The sequence below is a fragment of the Somniosus microcephalus genome, chromosome 3, assembly GCF_052327205.1.
Source record: "Somniosus microcephalus isolate GS21.2 chromosome 3, FLI_Smic_1.0, whole genome shotgun sequence".
Taxonomy (NCBI): Eukaryota; Metazoa; Chordata; class Chondrichthyes; order Squaliformes; family Somniosidae; genus Somniosus; species Somniosus microcephalus.
In genome coordinates this window covers 196,607,159-196,630,721 of record NC_140989.1, presented here as the reverse complement: position 1 = coordinate 196,630,721, position 23,563 = coordinate 196,607,159, and the positions used below count along the sequence as shown (strand labels likewise).

At 44.0% G+C, this 23,563-nt stretch overlaps 1 protein-coding gene across 11 annotated transcripts in view; it reads right to left on the bottom strand.

Moving 5' to 3' along the window:
- Nucleotides 1-23,563, bottom strand: part of dop1a (DOP1 leucine zipper like protein A) — a 254,369-nt gene that overhangs the window by 99,955 nt on the left and 130,851 nt on the right. For all 11 annotated transcript variants that reach the window (XM_085982096.1, XM_085982093.1, XM_085982095.1 and 8 more), the window contains 3 exons: nucleotides 18,430-18,701; nucleotides 15,569-15,721; nucleotides 12,519-12,619 (listed from right to left, as the gene is read on the bottom strand). In XM_085982096.1, coding sequence (XP_085838222.1) covers nucleotides 12,519-12,619; nucleotides 15,569-15,721; nucleotides 18,430-18,701 — 526 coding nt within the window. The remainder of the gene's footprint in view (nucleotides 1-12,518; nucleotides 12,620-15,568; nucleotides 15,722-18,429; nucleotides 18,702-23,563) is intronic.

Here is a 23,563-nt window from a genome sequence, read left to right as displayed (position 1 = left end):
GACTTTGTCCATCCTCATCTTCAATGAGAACAAAGTACTCATTGTCCCTTTCCAGCAAACTCCCTTAGCAGGACCAGGCTAGGTTTGGTTGCCCCCAGGTACTGATCTAAATCAATTAGAACAGATGTTCCTTGTATCTTCCAATCAATCCATACAAGAGCCACTCTTGAACCATACAAAGCCTAATGCCTCACAGGTCAGGCAAGTGTACAAGTGGTAGGATGGAAGGAAGAACTTGCAGTTATATAGTGCCTTTCATGTCCTTAGGATGGACCGAAGCACTAGCAACAGGTCATTTATGAAGAGGAGCATTTCAATTTGTTCAGGAATGCCTGATACTCAGACTCTCCTCCAATATGCCATCCAACACATCAATGAAGAAGAAACTAAATAGGATGGGCGGCATTGTGGCAAGGAGAAAAGTCTCATAACGACGTTATGCACAGTGTATGGAGTTCCTCATAGCTAGCATTTATATGCACATAGAAGGAGCAGGAATAGGCCATTCGGCCCCTCGAGCCTGTTCCACCATTTAATGAGATCATGACTGATCATCCAAATTCAGTACCCTGTCCCGGCTTTCTTCCCATATCCCTTAATCCCTTTAGCATTAAGAAATATATCCAACTCCTTCTTGAATATATTTAATAAGTTGGCCTCAACTGCCTTGTGTGGTAGAGATTTCCACAGGTTCACCACTCTCTGGGTGAAGAAATTCCTCCTCATCTCAATCCTAAATGGCTTACCCCTTATCCTTAGATGTGACCCCTGGTTCGGGACTCCCCCAGCATCAGGAACATTCTTCCTGCATCTAATCTCTCTAGTCCTGTTAGAATTTTATACGTTTCAATGAGATCCCCTCTCATTCTTCTAAACTCTAGCGAATATAAGCCTAATCGACCCAATCTCGCTTCATACGTCATTCCTGCCATCCCAGGTTATCAGTCTGGTGAATCTTTGCTGCACTCCCTCCATGGCAAGAACATCCTTCTTCAGATAAGACGACCAAAACTGCACACACTACTCAAGGTGTGGTCTCACCAAGGCCCTGTACAACTGCAGCAAGACATCCTTGTTCCTGTACTCGAATCCTCTCACTATGAAGGCCAGCATACCATTTGCCTTCTTAACCGCTTGCTGCACCTGCATGCTTACCTTCAGCGACTGGTGCACAAGGACACCCAGGTCTCGTTGCACTTCCCCTTTTCCCAATCTATTGCCGTTCAGATAATAATCTGTCTTCCTGTTTTTGCCACCAAAGTGAATAACCTCGCATTTATCCACATTATACTGCATCTGCCATGCATCTGCCCAGTCACCCAACCTGTCCAAATCATACTGGAGTTTCTCTGCATCCTCCTTCCAGCACACACGCCCACCCAGCTTTGTCTCGTCTGCAAACTTGGAGATATTACATCTAGTTCCCTCGTCTAGATCATTAATATAGATAGTGAATAGCTGGGGTCCTAGCACCGATCCCTGCAGTACCCCACTAGTCACTGCCTGCCACTCGGAAAAAGACCCATTTATTCCAACTCTTTGCTTCCTGTCTGCCAACCAGTTCGCTATCCAAGACAGTACCTTACCCCCCAATCCCATGTGCTTTAACTTTGCACGCTAATCACTTAGGCGGGACCTTATTGAAAGCCTTCTGAAAGTCCAAATACACCACATCCACTGGTTCTCCCCTATCTATTCTACCAGTTACATCCTCAAAAGATTCCAGATTAGTCAAGCATGATTTACCTTTTGTAAATCCATGTTGACTTTGTCCGATCCTGTCACTGTTTTCCAAGTGCTCTGCTGTTACATCTTTTATAATGGACTCTAGCATTTTCCCCGCTACTGATGTCAGACTTACCGGTCTATAATTCCCCGTTTTCTCTCTACCACCTTTTTTAAATAGTGGGGTTACATTAGCTACCCTCCAATCCATGGGAACTGTTCGAGTCTATAGAATTTTGGAAGATGACCAGCAATGCATCTACTATATCGAAGGCCACTTCCTTAAGTATCCTAGGATGTAGATTATCAGGCTCTGGGGATTTATCGGCCTTCAATCCTGTCAATTTCCCCAACACCATTTCCCTACAAATACTGATTTCATTTAATTCCTCCCTCTCATTAGACCCTTTGTGCCCCGACATCTCTGGGAGGTTATTTGTGTCCTCCTTTGTGAAGACAGAACCAAAGTATGCATTTAATTGGTCAGCCATTTCTTTGTTCCCCATTATAAATTCCCCTGATTCTGACTGCAAGGGACCTACGCTTGGCTTCACCAATCTTTTTCTCTTCACATATCTATAGATGTTTTTACAGTCAGTTTTTATGTTCCCTGCAAGCTTACTCTCAATCTATTTTCCCCCTCTTAATGAATCCCTTTGTCCTCCTTTGCTGAATCCTAAACTGCTCCCAATCCTCAGGTTAGCTGCTTTTTCTGGCCACTTTATATGTCCTGTCCTTAGATCTTATGCTATCCCTAATTTCCCTCATGAGCCACGGTTTAGTCATCTTTTTTGTTTTATTTTTATGCCGAAAAGGGATGAACAAATTCTGTACTTCATCCATGCGATCTTTAAATGTTTGCCATTGCCTATCCACCGTCAACCCTTTAAGTAACGTTCCCCAATCAATCCTAGCCAACTCGTGCCTCATACCATTATAGTTTCCTTTATTTAAATGCAGGACCCTAGTCTCAGTCAACTACTTCACTCTCCATTTTAATGAAGAATTCTATCATATTATGATCGCTCCTCCCCAAGGGGCCTCGCACAAGATTGCTAATTATTCCTTTCTCATTACATAATACCCAGTCTAAGATGGCCTGATCTCCAGTTGGTTCCTCAACATATTAATCCAGGAATCCATCCCGTATACACTCTAGGAATTCCTCCTCCACAAAATCTGTGTGGAGTTTGCACATTCTCCCCGTGTTTGCGTGGGTTTTCTCCGGGTGCTCCGGTTTCCTCCCACAGTCCAAAGATGTGCGGGTTAGGTTGATTGGCTATGATAAATTGACCCTTAGTGTTAGGGGGATTAAATACGCGGGGTTACGGGGATAGGGTGGGATGTGTGTCGGTGCAGGCTCGATGGGCCGAAATGGCCTCTATCTGCATTGTGGGGTTTCTGTGATCTGTGATCTGTGAATATTGTTACTAATTTGGTTAGCCCAATCTATATGTAGATTAAAGTCACCCATGATAACTGCAGTGCCCTTATTGCATGCATCTCTAATTTCCCGTTTAATGCCATCCCCAACCTCAGCATTACTGTTTGGGGGTCTGTATACAACTCCCACTAACGTTTTCTGCACCTTGGTATTTCTCAGCTCTGCCCATACAGATTCCACATCATCAGAGCGAATATCCTTCCTTACTATTGTGTTAATCTCCTCTTTAACCAGCAATGCTACCCCACCTCCTTTTCCTTTTTTCCTGTCTTTCCTGAATATTGACTTCCCAGTCTTGGTCACCCTGGAGCCATGTCTCCGTGTAATCCCAATTAGATCACATCCGTTTACATCTATTTGCACAGTTAATTCATCCACCTTATTCCGAATGCTCCTCGCATTAAGACACAAAGCCTTCAGGCTTGATTTTTTAACACTCAGTCCTTTTAGAATTATTATTTACTGTAGCCCTGTTTGATTTACACTCTTGATTTCTCTGCCTTCCACTTTTGCTTTTCTCCTTCCTGTCTTTTGTTTCTATTTATTGCTTCCCTTTCCTGTCTCCCTGCACAGGTTCCCAACCCCCTGCCATTTTAGTTTAAATCCTCCCCAACAGCACTAGCAAACACTCCCCCGAGGACATCGGTTCCGGTCCTGCCCAGGTGCAAACCGTCCAGTTTGTACTGGTCCCACCTCCCCCAGAACCGGTTTCAATGTCCCAGGAATTTGAATCCCTCCCCTTTGCACCATTTCTCTAGCCACGTATTCATCTGAAATATCCTATTTCTACTCTGACTAGCACGTGGCACTGGTAGCAATCCTGAGATTACTACCTTTGAGGTCCTACTTTTTAATTTACCTCCTAACTCCCTATATTCAGCTTTTAGGACCACATCTAGTTTTTTACCTATATCATTGGTACATTTATGCACCACGACAACTGGCTGTTCACCCTCCCCCTCCAGAATGCCCTGCAGCCGCCCCGAGACATCCTTGACCCTTGCACCAGGGAGGCAACATACCATCCTGGAGTCTCGTTTGCGGCCGCAGAAATGCCTATCTATTCCCCTTACAATAGAATCCCCTATGCCTATCGCTCTCCCGCTCTTTTTCCTCCCATCCTCTGCAGCAGGACCACCCATGGTGCCAGGAAGTTGGCTGCTGCTGCCTTCCCCCGATAAGCTATCCCCCTCAACAATATCCAAAGTGGTATATCTGTTTGAGAGGGGGATGGCCACAGGGGACCCCTGCACTACCTGCCTGCACCTACTACTCTGCCTGGTGGTCAGCCAATCCCTTCCTGCCTCTGCAGCCTTTACCTGCGGTGTGACCAACTCCCTAAACATGCTATCCACGATGTGCTCAGCATCGCGAATGCTCCAGTATGTATCCATTCGCAGCTCCAGCATGTATCCATTCGCAGCTCCAGCATGTATCCATTCGCAGCTCCAGCGTCGCAATGCGCTGCACACAAATGGCTGTACCAGTCACACATACTTTCAGACACCTTGGAATTGGAGACACTTGCAACTCACTCTCATCATCCACTAATGTATGCAGAGGACTATAAATAGTAACTTTTACTAATTCTCTAAATTTAAAAAAAACCTTCACAATAATTCTACATACACGTCACTCTTACAATGTACAGGGATCAGTGCTGGGGCCTCAACTATTTACAACCTACATTAATGACTTGGATGAAGGGACCGAGTGTAATGTAGCCAAATCTGCAGATGATGCAAAGATGGGTGGGAAAGCAAGTTGTGCAGAGGACTCAAAAAATCTGCAAAGGGATATAGACAGGCTAAGTGAGTGAGCAAACATTTGGCAGATGGAGTATAATGTGGGAAAGTGCAAGGTTATCCACTTTGGCAGGAAAAATAAAAAAGCAAATTGGAGAGAGATTACAAAATGCTACAGTTCAGAGGGACCTGGGGGTCCTTGTGCATGAAACACAAAAAGTTAGCATGCAGATGCAACAAATAATTTAAAAGGCAAATGGAACGTTGGCCTTTGTTGCAAGGGGGTTGGAGTATAAGAACATAAGAAATAGCAGCAGGAGTAGACCACTCTGCCCTTCGAGCCTGCTTCGCCATTCAATGAGATCATGACTCATCTTCTGCCTCAACTCCATGCACCGGCCCTATCGCCATATCCCTTGATGCCCTTACTAGTCAGAAATCTATTGACTTCTGTTTTGAATATACCCAATGACTGAGCCTCCACAGCCCTCTGGTGTAGAGAATTCCAAAGATTCAGCACCCTCCGAAGGAAGAAATTTCTTCTCATCTCAGTCCTGAATGGCCTACCCTTTATCCTGAGACTGTGGCCCCTGGTTCTGGACTCCGCAGCCAAGGGAAACATTCTCCCAGCATCCACCCCATCAAGCCCTGTAATACTTTTGTATGCTTCAATGAGATCCCCTCTCATTCTTCTGAATTCAAGAGAATACAGGCCTAGTTTACTCAATCTCTTCTCATACGACAGTCCCGCCATCCCAGGAATCAATCTAGTGAACCTTCGCTGCACTCCCACTATGGCAAGTATATCCTTCCTTAGGTGAGGAGACCAAAATTGTACACAGTACTCCAGGTGTGGTCTCACCAAGGCCCTATATAATTGGAGTAAGGCTTCTTTACTCTTGTACTCAAATCCTCTTGTAATGAAGACCAGCATACCATTTGCCTTCCTAATGGCTTGCTGCACCTGCACATTCACTTTCAGTGACTCATGTACAAGGACACCCAGGTCCCTTTGAGCATCTGCAGTCCCCAATCTTTCACCATTTAGGAAATACTCTGCCTTTCTGTTTTTGCTACCAAAGTGGTTAACTTCACATTTATCCACATTATATTCAATCTGCCATGTTCTCGCCCACTCACTGAGCCTGTCGAGATCCCCTTGAAGCCTCTTCACAATGCCACTGCCACCTAGCTTTGTATCAGCAGCAAATTTGGAAATGTTACATTTAGTCCCCTCATCCAAATCATTGATTGTGAATAGCTGGGGCCCAAGCACCGATCACTAGTCACAGCCTGCCATCCTGAAAAGGACCCGTTTATCCCTACTCTTTCTTTTCTGTCTGTTAACCAATTCTCAATCCATGTTAGTATATTACCCCCAATTCCATGTGCCCTAATTTTGTTCACCAGCCTCTTGTGTGGGAGCTTATCGAAGGCCTTCTGAAAATCCAAATACACATCTACCAGTTCTCCTTTGCCTACTCCACTAATTACATCCTCAAAGAACTCCAATAGGTTTCTCAAACAGGATTTCCCTTTCATAAATTCATGCTGACTCTGCCCAATCTTCAGTTTCTAAGTGCCCAGTTATTGCATCCTTTATAATAGATTCCAGCATTCTCCCAACTACTGATGTGAAGCTAACAGGTCTGTAGTTCCCAATTTTCTCTCCCCCCTTTCTTAAATAGCAGGGTTACATTTGCTATCCTTCAATCTGCAGGAACCGTTCCAGAATCTATAGAATTTTGGAAGATGACAACCAATGCGTCTACTATCCCAATGACCACCTCTTTCGAAAACCCTCAGATGTAGGTCATCCGGTTCTTGGGATTTATCAACTTTTAATCCCATTAATTTTGCTAGTACAGGTAGACTATCCTTTATCCGAAAACCTCGGGACCAGCCGTGTTTCGGTTTTCGGAAAATTTCGGATTTCGGAAGGTGGGTCGGCGGGGGGGTCGGGGTCGGCCCGCAGTCGTGGCTTGTCCGTCGCTGCTAGCCTGGAATGCAATGAAGTTCCGCATTTCCACCAACAGGTCGTCGTGCTCGGTCGGAACAGGGGCCGGCACCGCCGCGGGCTCAGAGCTCTCGTTGCTTTCGAGCCTTTGGAAGAGAGTCAGGTGGTTCCACAGGGGGGGGGGGGGGGGGGGTCAGCGGGGGGTTCGTGCGCACGACTTACGCTGACCCTCTGCTCAGCGTAAGTCGGCGGGGGTCGGGGTCGGCGGGGGTCCGCGTCGGCGGGGGGGGGTCGGGGTCGGCGGGGGGTCGTGCGCACGACTTACGCTGACCGAAAAAACCTTCGGTTTTTAGAGGGTTTCGGTTTTCGGAAGTTCGGATAAAGGGTAATCTACCTGTACTGTTTTTTTTACTAATAATAATTTCTTTAAGTTCCTCATTCTCGCCACACATTCTCGGGTTGGCAATCATTGACGAGTGGTGTTCCGCAGGGGTCAGTGCTGGGACCCCAATTCTTTACAATCTATATTAACGATTTGGAGGAAGGGACCGAGTGCAACGTATCCAAGTTTGCCGACGATACAAAGATGGGAGGGAAAGCAGTGAGTGAGGAGGACATAAAAAAACCTGCAAAAGGACATAGACAGGCTAATTTAGCAGATGGAATATAATGTTGGAAAGTGAGAGGTTATGCACTTTGGCAGAAAAAAAATCAAAGAGCAAGTTATTATCTAAATGGAAAGAAACTGCAAAGTGCTACAGTACAAAGGGATCTGGGGGTCCTGGTGCATGAAACACATAAGGTTAGTATGCAGGTACAGCAGGTGATCAGGAAGGCCAATGGAATCTTGGCTTTTATTGCAAGGGGGATGGAGTATAAAAGCAGGGAAATCTTGCTTCAGTTATACAGGGTACTGGTGAGGCCACACCTGGAATACTGCATACAGTTTTGGTTTCCATATTTAAGAAAAGATATACTTGCTCTCGAGGCAGTTCAGAGGTTCACTCGGTTGATTCTGGAGATGAGGGGGTTGACTTATGAGGAGGTTGACTTATGAGGAAAGGTTGAGTAGGTTGGGCCTCTACTCATTGGAATTCAGAAGCACGAGAGGCGATCTTATCAAAACATATAAGATTGTGAGGGGGCTTGATCGGGTGGATGTGGTGAGGATGTTTCCACTGATGGGTGAGACTAGAACTAGGGGGCATAATCTTAGAATAAGGGGCTGCCCTTTCAAAACTGAGATGAGGAGAAACTTCTTCACTCAGAGGGTAGTAAATCTATGGAATTCGCTACCTCAGAGCGCTGTGGAAGCTGCGACATTAAATAAATTTAAAACGGAGATAGACAGTTTCCTAGCTGATAAGGGAATTAGGGGTTACGGGGAGCGGGCAGGGAAGTGGACGCGAGTCTAGGTTCGGATCAGCCATGATCCTATTGAATGGCGGAGCAGGCCCGAGGGGCCGTATGGCCTACTCCTGCTCCTACTTCCTACTTCTTATGTACCCTTGGTTTTCTCGTATTTCTGGGAAGTTTATTGTGTCTTCCTCCACTAAGACAAAAGCAAAATACTTTTTTAATTTCTGCGCCATTTCCTCATTCCCCATTATAAATTCTCCCATCTCTGACTGTAAAGGACCTACATTTACCTTTGCCAGTCTTTTCCTTTCCACATACCTATAGAAGTGTTTGCAATCCGTTTTTATATTTTTCGTTAGTTTGCGCTCATACTCCATTTTCCCTTTCTTTATCAATTTCTTGGTCTCCCTTTGCTGATTTCTAAAAAGATCCCAATCCTCAGGCTGACCGCTTTTTCTGGCAACTTTATAAGCTTCCTCCTTTGACTTAATACTAGCTTAAATTTCTTGGTAACCATGGTTGGATCACTTTTCCTTTTGGGTTTCTATGCCAGAGAGGAATATGTTTGTTGCAAATTATGCATTATTTTTAAATCCACCTGCATACCTTTTAGTGTAGTCTCCCAATCTACCATGGCCAACTTGTCCCTTATACCCTTGTAGGTTCCTCTGTTTAGATTGAAGACCTTAGTTTCAGACTGGACTACATCACTCTCAAACTTAATGTAAAATTCAATCATGTTATGGTCACTTCTCCCTAAAGGCCCCTTTACCACAAGATTATTGATTAGCCCTTTCTCATTACACAGTACCAGATCCAGAATAGCCTATTCCCTGGTTGGTTCCTCCACATACTGATCCAGGAAAGCATCTCACATGCATTCCAAGAATTCGTCCTCCACACCATTCGTGGTAATTTGATTTGCCCAGTCAATATGTAGCTTAAAGTCCACCATGATTACCGTATTGCCCTTGTTACATGCACTTCTAATTTCTTGATTGATACTGTGCCCTACATTACCACTACTGTTTGGTGGCCTATACACAACTCCCACCAATGTTTTCCGCCCTTTGCTGTTTCTTAGCTCCACCCAAACCGATTCCAGTTCTACATCACGATCTGCCGAGCCAAGATCTTTTATCTCCACCATACCGATCTCATCCCTTATTAACAGAGTTACGCCACCTCCTTTTCCTTTTTGTCTGTCCTTCCTAAATGTTGAGTACCCTGGAACATTCAGTTCCCAGCTTTGGTTACTGTGGTGATTATTCTTTATGTTTAGTAAGAAGTATTGTGATTGGTTGTTTGTTTCCTGCCTTGGGATATATGCTGTAATCTCATTGGTAGTTGATGTCATGTGATTTGTGGTGGCCATCTTAAATTCAGTTCTTTCCAGCCTTTAGTTGGGACTGGGTGCTGAAGATGTGCTACCGGATTTTTAAGTTAAAAAACCTAGATTAGAAAGGCAAATCTATTCTTTATTTCAGTTACCCTGCAACCATGTCTCTGTAATGGCAATTACATCATACCCATTTACTTCTATTTGTGCCATTAATTCATTTACCTTGTTGCGAATGCTATGTGAATTTCGATAAAGTGCCTTCAACTTTGCCCATTTAATATTTTTCTGCACTTTGACCCACTTTACTGTTGGCCTTTGTTTCTGCCTCCTACTAGTTTTGCTGACTACTTTTCTAACTTGCACTTCCAGCTTTGTTTCTCTCTGTTCTGGGCACACACTTAGGTTCCCAGCCCCCTGACAAACTAGTTTAAATCCTTCCCAACAGCACTAGCAAACCGCCCTGCGAGGATATTGGTCCCGGTTCTGCCGAGGTGTAATCCGTCCAGCTTGTACAGGTCCCACCTTCCCTAGAATCGGTCCGAATGCCTCAGGAATTTAAATCCCTCCCTCCTACACCATCTCTCCAGCCACGCATTCATCTGGTCTATTCTCCTATTTCTGCTCTCGCTAGCACATGGCACTGGGAGTAATCCTGAGATTAGGTCCTGCTTTTTAATTTATTTCCTAGCTCCCTATATTCTGCTTGCAGGACCTCGTTCCTCTTTCTACCTATCGTTGGTACCGATATGGACCATGACTTCTGGCTGTTCACCCTCCCCCTTCAGAATGTCCTGCAGCCGCTCAGTGACATCCTTGACCCTGGCACCAGGGAGGCAACATACCATCCTGGAGTCACATCTGCGGCCACAGAAACATCTATCTGGTCCCCTTACGATAGAATCCCCTATCACTATTGCTCTTCCACTCTTTTTTTTCTCCCTTTCTGTGCAGCTGAGCCTCTCGTAGTGCCACGGACTTGGCTCGTGCTGCATTTCCCTGAGAAACCATTTCCCCCAGCAGTATCCAAAACGGAAAATCTGTTGGAGGGAGATGGACCCAGGAGGCTCCTACACTACCTTCCTAGTTCTTTTACTCTGTTTGGCAGTCACCCATTCCCTTTCTGCCTGCGCACTCTTCACCTGCGGTGTGACCATCTCGTTAAACGTGTTATCCACATAGATCTCAGCCTCGCTACAACTGTACAGGGTATTGGTGAGACCACACTTTTGGTCTCCTTATTTAAGGAAGGATATACTTGCATTGGAGGCAGTTCAGAGACGATTCACATGGTTGATTCTGGAGATGAGGGGGTTGACTTATGAAGAAAGGTTGAGCCTATACTCATTGCAATTTAGAAGAATGAGGTGATCTTATTGAAACATAAGATGCTGAAGGGGCTCGACAAGATAGATGGAGAGGATGTTTCCCCTCGTGGGGAAATCTAGAACGCGGGGGCACAGTTTCAGAATAAAGGGTTGCCCTTTTAGAACTGAGATGAGGAGGAATTTCTTCTCTCAGAGGGTTGTAAATCTGTGGAATTCTCTGCCCCAGAGAGCCATGGAGGCTGGGTCATTAAATACATTTAAGGTGGAGATAGACAGATTTTTACAAGATAAGGGAGTGAAGGGTTATGGGAAATGGGCGGGGAAGTGGCTTTGAGCCCAAAATCAGCCATGATCTTATTGAATGGCGGAGCAGGCTCGAGGAGCCAAGTGGCTTATTCCTGCTCCTAATTCTTATGTTCTTATGTACTGTTTGAGAGAAAAACACCTTACTTATTGGTGGTGCTCATTTATTTTATTTTCTCCGTGCCCAACCCCCCCCCCCCCCCCCCCCATGGCACTGGTGTACAGTACTCACCACTCTCCAACACCATGCCCAAGTGCCCATTCGTGATGTGTGAGAACAGACAGTGAATGCTGATAGGCTATGTGAGCATGGGAGTCACCTCTGCAGAGTCTGATCCTGTGTTCACTCAGCATCCAATTATGTTGATACAGCAGAGGTACTGGACATCGATCAAGAGGGGACCTCGTCTCGCTTTTTCGCCCTTCCCTCCAGGGACACAAAGTCCAGTTGTACTGCCCCAGCACAGTCGCAGCTATGAACAGCTAACTCAGCACAGAAGGGGAATTGAAGCTGGGATCTTCCTGATCTCTATGTTCAGCATCAGTGGATGTTGCTTTTATCCACGAAGCTATTAGCAGAGTATTGCACCCATCTCTACTGGATCTGGCAAAGCTATTTTTTCTCTGCTGACAGACTTTTAATGCTGAAGTGGAGCTTAACAATGTAATGCCAATATTCCAGTCAAGGATTGCTTATAAACAAAAACAGTCACAGCTGGTTTTGGTCCAAGTAATTTCACAGGGAACATTTGATGCAAATTCCTGTAGAGTGTATATTAAAGCCAAAAACGGAAAGATGTTTAAGATTGTTTTCAGGAGTGGGGAAAAAGGATGGCGAAGAAAAAAGGAATACAAGGAGGAATCTAATGGCAACATTAGTTGGAGGAACTGCTAATTATAATCTGTCTGAGGGCATCAACAATTCAGCAACAATAAGATGATGCAACATATTTAGTTTTGTACAAGCCTCAATATAAACAAACAGCAGCACACCTGCCCTTAAATTACAGGCCACAAACCTCTACTATTCTGAATTCTACTAAGAACAAAGTGTGGAATGAGAAAAGGCCATTTAGATCATCAAGCTTATTCATTTCAGAGATCTGGTAGAATTCATCCCATCAGTGACTCTACCCAACTTATTAAATTTCCTGAGGGAAGGCTCTGCCAAGTCTCTCCCTGTTCCTCAATCGTAACCAAGCAAACTTCAGAATATACACATAACTGTACAGCCTATATCATTCATCCTGGAGTTGAAAAAACTATGTTTAAAAATGCCATTACAGCCCAGTAATATGTAGCTTTTAAATTCACCAACCTGTCAAAAGTGCGATTAAAGGAGGAAGACTTGTTGATAAGGAGGTCCCGAGTAATGTGCCAAAGTACTGAAAATTTTACATGAGCTTCCATACGTATTTTCTACAATAAAAGATAAGCGAAATTTCAATCCAAATGTTTAGTTCTGGTTGTATTTTTACTTGTTCCAGCCCAGGGAAGAACACTCGTCAGTTAAGCTGAGAAATTGTAGGAGAAAATGTATCCTTGCTATCAGAATCTGAAGCCAGCTACACCCAGCAGAGTTCAGAGTGGGAGAAGGAATGGTCAATAGGACCACTGAAAATTCCCAAAGTCTCCAATTACAACAAACTAACCATCACTGTAAAATACAGCTTCACTCTTTGGTTGGGGGGGGGGGGGGGGGGGGGAAAACCAGGGACGTTTAATAAATGTCATCTATTTGTGCCGTGCTAAGAGGAGCCCTAACAGGAGAATGTACAGATCATAGAAAGTTATAGCACGGAAGGAGGCCATTTCGGCCCATCGTGTCCACACCGGCCAACAAAGAGCTATCCAGCCGAGTCCCACTTCCCAGCTCTTGGGATGCTGTAACTTGCAGGGCTACAGACCAAGGGCACATCCAAGTACTTTTTAAATGTGGTTAGGGTTTCTGCCTCTACCACCCTTTCAGGCAGTGAGTTCCAGACCCCCGCAACCCTCTGGGTGAAGAAATTTCCCCTCAAATCCCCTCTAAATCTTCCCCCAATTACTTTAAATCTGTGCCCCCTGGTTTTTGACCCCTCCGCTAAGGGAAATAGGTCCTTTCTATCCACTTTATCTATGCCCCTCATAATTTTATACACCTCAATAAGGTCTCCCCTCAGCCTCCTCTGTTCCAAAGAAAACAATCTTTCCTCATAGCTAAGATTCTCTACTCCCGTCAACATCCTTGTAAATCTCCTCTGTATCCTCTAGTGCAATCACATCTTTCCTGCAATATGGTGACCAGAACTGCACGCAGTACTCTAGCAGAGTTCTAGATGATGGGTTCTGGGAGTACATATTTGCTAAGAAGGCATAGGACTACTGTATCCCTACAATAAGAGTTTATCACATTAAAATACTTACTGTGGAAAATATGACAGGCTATAGTGCTGGCAATTTTATACTACAGACAAAATCCACCCACATAATAAGCAATTGCTCAATCATCAGAGTCACAAGTGGTAAAAAAAAATCATAAACCACTTTATCCTTGCGGATTTATATCAAGGGGCAAACCTTGTTTTTGGCACATCGCAATGCCACTGATTTATGTAGCACCGTTAATGTAGAAAAATGTCCCAAAGCGTTTCAGAGAAGCATAGTCACACATAATTTGACACCTTGCAGCATTTCTCAAAAGCTGCCTCAGACTACTAGGCTATTCTAGGTGTTGTGATGGATACGGTTCGTGAGGAGAGAAGGGGAAAGAAAAAGACCGCTATGAAGGATGGTGGCTAATAAGTGAATATTCAGCATATGAAGCTACAATGCAATCAGTGCCGTCTAGGCAGAGGACAGATTTTTTTGCGCATGGGACTAGTTTGGTTCACTGCACTCAGGTTTCTTGCACTTGGATTATTGAGAAAACATTCCAGTTGAGACAGTCATCACTGTAATTCAATCACTTCAAATTGATGGGATAACTCCTAACTCATTGTTTGTGTTATAAGAACACACTTATGGGAAAAGAGAAAGCAGCTTGGGCCTATCCAATCTACTCAAATTGGACGGAGCATGTACTGTAATAAAAACAGAAAATGCTGGAAATACTCAGCAGGTCAGACAGCATCGGTAGAGAGAGAGACAGAGGGAATGTTAACTCTGTTTCTCTCTCAACAGATGCTGCTTGGCCTGTGTATTTCCAGTTCTTTGCTTTAATTTCAGATTTCCAGCATCCACAGTATTTTGCTTTTGCAATAGAGCATATACAGTTTTCACCATCATGAGACTCCACTCAATTTATTTCATCTCCTAAAGCCACAGCAAAACTTTTAGGAAGTTTTTGGCCACCAAAAGTAACTGAGCAAAAGCTCATCAACGCCAATTTAACATTTGGTTGCTTTCCACAGATGACAGTCATGGATCCAACTAGAAGAGAAAAAAAACGACTTGCATTTATTTATCCAGCGCCTTCCACGGTCAGAAGCCATCCCAAAACACTTCACAGCCAATGAAGTACTTTTGAAGTGTACTCACTCCTGGAATGTAGGAAATGTGGCAGCCAATTTTGACACAGCAAGCTCCCACAAACAGCAATGTAATAAGACCAGATAATCTGTTTTTAGGTGTTGGTTGAGGGATAAATATTGGCCAGGACTCCGTGAATAATTCCCCTGCTCTTTCCACAATGGAAAGGAACCATTTCCTACTGTTCATCTGTATTCATACTTCTTATAATCCCCAATCTGATTTTGTCCAGATATTTGTCCTGCTCCTTTTTAAGGTGTCAACATAGTACCAACTGCTATTGCTGGAAGTCTACCACTGTGTGCCTATATAAAGGAATGAAGAGACAGAACATCTTCCAATCTCTAGCATCACTTGAGATTTCACAATTTTCTACTTGAAGCAAAACTCATTTTTCACTTATTAACCTATGACTCTTGTTTAATTGGGAAAGGACAAACCTCCAGAAGCAGTCATCCTGACGATCCATCTTGCAATATGCAACTTTTACTGTAATAAGGACGAATTTAAAATATGTATCTAATAATCAAGATGCAGGCCTAGAAATTGCTCCTCCCAGCTCCACGTTCAGGTACCCTCTTTGTTGTAGCTGTTGTGTAGAGCTTGTGCAGTCAGCTGCCTCAGGGCAAACCAATGTTCGAGCAGGCCCTCAAACAGGTGTTAGGCCCCTTATTTGCATATGCAAACAGCCCAATGCCTACTTCAATTTCTAGGCCACCATGTCATCCTGGCTATGGATTTATCAAGGAGAGCAAATTCTGCAGCGGTGATCTCAGTACCGTAGCAATGGCCACATAATTATTTCAGACATGTCTGACAACAGTAAGAGTGCTCAAATCTTTTAGAATATCCACATACCTTGTCTTTGTGCAGTAGATGCTGACTAATGACATCTTCGCAGATGCTGGAAGATGGAACAAGATTATGCAGCTGATAAAACAGTTCCACACTTCTCTGATAATATTGTGGGGTTTTATCCCCCAGCTGGTCCCACAGTGTCACTGACACTTGCTTTAATAGGAAATGGAAACAAAAGCAATAGTTATGTGTTAATTGTTAATGATATACAATGATACTCTTTAGACTTGATGTTCAAATCCCAAACACAGGTGGTACAGTACATTATTTTTCAACTCAAATGAGCTTTTCCACTGTAGGATTGTACTTTTAGAACACTCAGGAGAAGACGAGACCATTCATCCCATCATATCGTTGCTAGTCCTGCCCCCACTAGAGCTGATTACTTTCATCCAATTTCCTTGCATTTTCCCTGCATCGTTATTGCATATCCAATTCCCGGCTGAATTTGGTGATTAATTCAGCATCAATAGCCATTTATGTTAATACATCCCTATTCTAATTAATTTCTTCAATCTCACAAAAATTCAGGTCTGCCATAGATGCCTTATTGGGTCCAATGTTCTCAGTCGCACCCGTAAGCCATCTGAGCGTCTTAACTTATGGGAGCTGATTCACACTGCCCTACTTCTCCTTATACAATTGCAACACCCAGGAAGGCAACAATAGCATTCCCTTGTGATTTAGACTGGATATTCATGTCTTTCACAAAAATGCTTCTTCAATCTCTCCGAAAGCAAACCAAGCAAATACTTGAGATGAGGCGAGCTACGCTACGAATTATCAAGCTGCTTTATTTCATGTTAAGGTGAACATACAAAATTAGCAGTTATGATCGGACTCCTTTAATTCACCAGTACAACTTATCTTTGCAGAATACAAAATAAAGAACATGCCATGCCTCCCACATCACTGGGTCAGCGTATGTGACAATTGCCAACTATTCTCCTCTGCACTCCAGACCTTTGGTGTATGACTACCTCGCAGCATTCGGTTTCAAAAAGCTTGGTTTGACTGCCTGGGTTTGTGTGTTTTATCTCTCGTTGCTCACAACCAGAAAGAGATGGCATGCAAGACCAGCAACTTCCCAACACTATGGGTACAAAGTGTTTATCGATTACCAAGGCAAGCTCACAAATTGCTTATTGAAATAGAATAAAGCAGCAGGTTTTTGAATTAGGAAAAAGTGGCAGCTGGTCTTCCTGGAGTATAAATTGAAGAAATTTTATCTAAGTATGCAGAGTATGTTACAACAGTAGTGAATAATTAAACATTATTGTACAAAGTCCTAAGAAAAAGCTCAGCATTTTGTATAAGACAGGGTATAATAAAATGATGTACCTTTTTAATTTTAAAAATAGTCACTTAGGAGTGTGGGAAAGAGGGGATGCAGTTACTTTCAACAAAAAATCTCTATTGTGTTGGAAAATACTCTACTTTGACATTTAAGGAGGCATGTTTTGTATTCACATGTCTGCCTGCAAAGTTATAAAATTCTGCAAATCAAAACATCCGAGCAACCGAATTGTCGACGAACACCATAAGGTCCCGCATAAGAGATTAGCGTGCAAAATTAAGGCACATGGGATTGGGGGCAAGGTATTGACTTGGATAGAGAACTGGCTGGCGGACAGAAAGCAAAGAGTTGGAATAAACGGGTCGTTTTCCAAGTGGCAGGCAGTGGCTAGTGGGGTACCACAAGGATCGGTCCTAGGACCCCAGCTGTTCACAATATATATTAATGATCTGGACGAGGGAATTGGATGTAATATCTCCAAATTTGCAGACGACACAAAGCTGGGTGGGAGGGTATGCTGTGAGGAGGATGTTGTGAAACTCCAGTACGATTTGGACAGGTTGGGTGATCGGGCAGAAACATGGCAAATGCACTATAATGTGGATAAATGTGAGGTTATCCACTTTGGTGGCAAAAACAGGAAGGCAGATTATTTGAATGGTAATAGATTGGGAGAAGGGGAAGTGCAAAGAGACCTGGGTGTTCTTGTACACCAGTCGCTGAAGGTAAGCATGCAGGTGCAGCAGGCGGTTAAGAAGGCAAATGGTATGTTGGCCTTAGTAGCAAGAGTGTTCGAGTACAAGAACAAGGATGTCTTGCTGTAGTTGTACAGGGCCTTGGTGAGACCACACCTTGAGTATTGTGTGCAGTTTTGGTCGCCTTACCTGAGGAAGGACGTGCTTGCCATGGAAGGAGTGCAGCGAAGATTCACCAGGCTGATACCTGGGATGGCAGGAATGACGTATGAGGAGAGATTGTGTCGATTGAGCTTGTACTCGCTGGAGTTTAGAAGATTGAGAGGGGATCTCATCGAAACCTATAAAATTCTGTCAGGCCTGGACAGACTAGATGCAGGAAGGATGTTTCTGATGGCCGGGGAGTCCAGAACCAGGGGTCATAGTCTAAGGATAAGGGGTAAGCCATTTAGGACTGAAATGAGGAGGAATTTCTTCACCCAGAGTGGTGAACCTGTGGAATTCTCTGCCACAGAGGGCGGTGGAGGCCAGTTCAGTAAGTATATTCAAGAAAGAGTTGGATATATTTCTTAAGGCTAAAGGGATCAAGGGATATGGGGAGAAGGCAGGGACAGGGTACTGAATTTGGATGATCAGCCATGATCTCATTGAATGGCGGAGCAGGCTCGAAGGGCCGAATGGCCTACTCCTGCTCCTATCTTCTATGTTTCTATGTTTCTAAGTTTTATGTACAAGAATGCTCATCAGCATATAATGTTTAACATAAAACAATGAAATCTTGTCCTCTGTATAGCAGAGGAATATATAGCTGCAGAGAAACAAGAAAGTCTTTACCCTTTCAAAGCTGAAGTCTTCAAAAATGTACTCACCTTGAAAAAGTCAGTCTTTTGAGCCATATACTTGAGATTTCCTTGTGTAAGTGGTGGCATGATGACCACAGCCACTGTTCCCTGGCTTGGACTCCTCGGCTGCACTGGCTCTAAGCTGTTCAGGTTTTCTCTAACAGCAGCAACCGACTGAGTTAGACCAACTAAGTCGAGCACCAGTGAAATGGCGACACTCTGAATGCTGAAATCACTGGCAAAACAGCAGGCAGCCATGAGGGTCTGGAGCCAGAGTGGTGGCTTTACCTGTTCACAATCTAAAGAAATCAAAAGTAAGACTTCAAGCTTACCAACAGAAATTTAGATGAACAGTCTAGAGACTGCAAACTAACACTGCAAAAGACTATTGAATCGGCAGCACATCAACATGTAAAAAAACAGGAAACACTCGGAGGAATAAACGATAGCAAAATACTGCCGATGCTGGAAATCCGAAATAACAACAGAAAATGCTGGAAAAACTCAGCAGGTCAGGCAACATCCATGGAGAGAAATTTGAGTTGACGTTTCGGGTCGAAACCCTTCTTCAAAACTGGAAAGAAAAGGAAATAGATCGAAGGCAAGGCTGCGATCGAACAAAAGAGACAATAAAAGGTATTCGAAGCCAGACGAGATGGTAATAGGCCCGTGGAGACAAAAGGCAGCTGAGATTAGGTGTGAAGTGTACTGGCAGGCAAGAGACAGCTGCCAGGTGAGAGAGAGAAACAAAAGGAAAGGGGGCGGGGGGAGAAAGGAGGACCCAAAACAAAGGGGTGGAAAAAATTATAAGTAAAAAAGTAATAAGGGCCGAGGTTATGATCTGAAATTGTTGCACACCTACAATTGCGAGATAATAGCAGGAACCTATACCCTCTGGAGAAATGGTGTACATTGGGATAAAGAATATGTTATTTACACAAACTGGGCTATTCTTGCAAAAATCAGCATAGGAACATTTAGAACATGAGGAGGCCATTCAGCCCCTTGAGCCTGCTCCACATTCAATGAGATCATGGCTGACCTGCACCACAACCTCATTGACCCACCAGCTTAGTTCCACACCCCTTGATGCCCTTACCTAACAAAAATAGATCAGTCTTGCAAGCTCCAATTGTCCAAGCCTTTTGGGGAAGAGTGCTCCAGATTTCTACTATTTTTTGTGTGAAAATGCTTCCTGATTTCGCTCCTGAATGGCCTCGCCATCTTAAGATTATGGCCCGATGTTCTCGATTCCCAAATCACAAAAAACTTCCTACTTGGAGTTATATCTTTTAAATTGATTCCAAATTACCAACCACAATGCACTCATGTGGCAAGATAAAACGTGACTACTTACATTCATAACATCTGCAAGAACCACCTTCTTAGAGTCACCACCAACTTTTTAAACAGCAAATTAGCCTAATTATTTAAAGAAAGACTTGCATTTCTATAGCGACTTTCACCACCTTGGGACGTCCCAAAGCGCTTTTCAGCCAATTAAGTACTTTTGAAGTGTAGTCACTGTTGTAATGTGGGAAACGCAGCAGCCATTTTGAGCAAAGCAAGCTCCCACAAACAGCAATGCGATAATGACCACACAGTCTGTTTTTGTTATGTTGATTGAGGGATAAATATTAGCCAGGACACCGGGGATAACTCCCCAGCTCCTCTATGAAATAGTGCCATGGAATCTTTTACGTCCACTTGAGAGGGCAAGATGGAGCCTCTAAAGAAGACAGTTAAAGCTCAGTGTTATAACAGTTTCATTTATCCAATTCAGGTTTGCAACATCCACCACCCTCCTTTGAGGTAATAGTTCCCCAGAATTAGCTAAATATACTGGGCTAGGCTTCCCACCCATCAACTACAAACAGGCAGAAGATCTAGCTCATGTTATGGAGGTGGAAGTAAGTCTTTGCAATGAATAGGATTTTAGGTTGGAAGCTCAGCTCGGATCAAATAGGATGCGGAGATTGTGAACAGTCTGGTTCAGCCGAAGGCAGTGGCAAGGGAGAAGGACAGAGTTGGTGGTAATGATATGGAGTTTGGGCCATGGACCATGATGATGGCTTTGGTCTTCCCAATATTTAGCTGCAGGAAATGACCACTTATTCAAGACTTGATGTTGAGCCAGCAGTTCAACAGCGGAGGCAGAGGGGACAACAGATGTGGTAGAGAATAGAGCTGGGTGCAACTAGCATACATGTGGAAGCAGACGCCATCTGTGGATGATCTGAAGGAGGAGGAGGAGGAGGAGGAGGGGGGGGACAAGAATGGACCTTTGGCAGATTCCGGAGGGGACAATGCTGGGGTTAGAAGAGAAGCCATTGCCAAAGTTAAGTTAATAGTTAAGAGTGGAACTAAACATGGGCAGTCTGACAAGGCTGTCAGAGAGGACTGGAGGAGGATGATGTGTGTTGACTATGCATAAGGCTGTAGAGAGGTTATGACTTGGATGAATAATGCACCACGTCACAATCACACAAAGTGGTTCCTGAATTTGGTTAAGGCTGTTTCAGTGCTGTGGGAAGGTGCGAAAACTGATCAGAGCAGTTCAAGCAGGGAGCTGCAGAGACAGGCACGGAACTTGGAGGTAACATGTTCAAGGCCACTGGAGAGGAAAGAAAATTTGGAAATGGGGCATTAGTGAGAACAGAGGGGTTGATTGTGGATTTGAGGACACGGTGATGAAAGCTGTTTTGAAAGGGTTGGCGACATAGTGCTTAAGGAGAGGGAACCATTTACAGCGTCAGTTAGCATGGGAGCTAAGAAGGGAAGTTGGGTGGTTCGCAGCTTTGTAGGAATAGGGTCAAGGGAGCAGGATGTCTACACAAAACCATCCACAGTCCTAAACATAGATCTAACTTCCACCTGGTCAGCACACTGCAGACAGGGGTATGGGACCCGGTGTGTGAAAGGGGGGTAAAGGCTTATCCGCATCCTGTTTCCTAAAAATTCACAGCATCTCCTACCACGTTTGAGATCTCCTTTTGGACACAGGATCAATCCTACTTTTTTTGGCTGATTCATTCAGTATAAATGGGCCAGCATTAATGGCCATGGTCCCTTTGGCATTGGAATAGATGGGGGAGGCAATAGCTGGTCAATGGCTACAAACCCTGCCAGGTGTTAAAGATATTGGTAGTTTCCATCCTTCCAATTGGTGGAAGCAGCACACCTTTCCCCCGGAGTTATGGAAACTACATTGGCAGGAGTATTTGTTAACCAAAGACAGATGCTTCGCAACTGTTGTCACTTGATCAGGATATGCTGGTTGGGGCTTAGACCTTTAACAGAGTTAGTGTGTCTACATCAGAGTCTTTTAATAGCTACGTTAAGGCCAGTGTTTGCAGTTCCTGTGCATTAGTGAAGCCCTTGATGCCCGAGTCACTTTGATCTCTTTTCAATACCATATTGGCTGCAGGGCACTGTGACTGAGCAGTTTTACGATAGTCAGTGACTTCAGGTAAGATATGAGAAGAGAAAAATAGCAAAAAAAGACATTAAATCCACAAATAGGATAGGCACATGGGCACTTTTAATCCGTTAATATAATCAAAAATGTAACTATCTTCCTAACAAATGTAATGGATTTTAATATGCATGCAGGTTGAAATTCTGTTCCACACCATGGTTAGCACCCTGGTTGATGCACTTGTGTAAAATTCCCAGCAGCACTATTTTAAGGAAGTCGTTAATGTGTTATAAGCAGGTTAACCAGATAAACAGAAAATCGCACAATCTACTATCGGTTAATAGTCTCAATAGGCAAAATTATGACAAGCAGCAGAAAAGTTCTATTTTTTTTAAACCACAACGGTTCGCTAAGAAAATCAATTAGATTAAAGCCCACTTGGTTAGATGTTCAATTGTTTTAATCTATCTGGTGTTATAAACCTTGTGTCTTTTTGGAGAACTGGAATTGTCCTTCAGTAAAACAAATCAAAGCTCAGCCATAAAATAACTCAAATGTTAGCAACCCAACTCTTCCACTTACACCAGCTGAATGAGCAACACAAGACACTGAAATGCAGAATGGTCCTGTTTTGTATAGTAGTCCCCACCAATGCTCCCCCTATTTTATTTGGGTGTGGGGTCCCTTTAAGTGGCTGCGCGGCCCATTCAAAATTTGGCATTGAAAAGCCAGTGAATGGTCTGCATGGGACCTTCCTCCAGGCAGCTGCGCAGCTTAGTGGGAACGTTGGTCCCCACCACTTAAAACCACCATATTTAAAACGGACAGTCACTTAGAAATTGGTCGAAATCGCTAACCATTAACTATTTGCGTTAAGGTCAATTTCAAAATTGCTGGCTAGAACGTCTTAACTGCTCCCATTTATTTCAGGTAGAAACAGCTGTGCTTACTCACTAGTTTGCACCTCATTAAGGTGCACGGAATAAATCGCTTCCTCGAAGGACTCTATTCCATTCTCCCAGTCTCTCCATCTCCGGCGCATCTGCTCTGACGATGCCACCTTCCATACTAGTGCTTCCGATATATGTCTTCTTTTTTCCTCAACTGAGGATTCCCCTCTACCGTGGTTGACATGACCCCTTCTGAAGAGATTGCAAAGTCTCTGAAGAATGGATTCAGTCAAGAATATTTTTTTGTGGACTTTATGGGATTTTTCTGAGGGTATTTCCGTTATGGGATCGCCCTGTGCAGATACGTGAAAGACTGGTTTGTTAAAACTCCAGAGAACGCATGGCAGTTGGCTGTGACAAAAGAACTATCCATCATCCAGTATGTATTGGGTTCGCCCGACAGTCCTGGAAAAAGGAAGTGGGCCATTGAACTTGATTAGAAAAACCATTCTAATATGCAAAAACACTTCTCACCTCCATCTCAGAGGAGAAGCAGAACAATGAACCCACTCGCCTCACCCAGCCAGAAGGAAGCCAGTTTTCCCAACACAAATCCAATACGCATGGGTCTGAGGATGACTCATCACAGATTAAGCACCGGAGTGCTCAGAAACACAAAAGGATTTTAAGAAGATTGGCGGGAAAAGATAGGGGCAGGCAGACCCCTATAAAGACAAGACTCTTTTTCCACCTCTCTTGCGCGCTCTCTCTCCCGTTCCTGCTCCAACAAGACAAGTACCAGAGAAGCTGACGAGCAGAGTGATCGAAACCGGGGTAAGCACAGTCTCGAGTG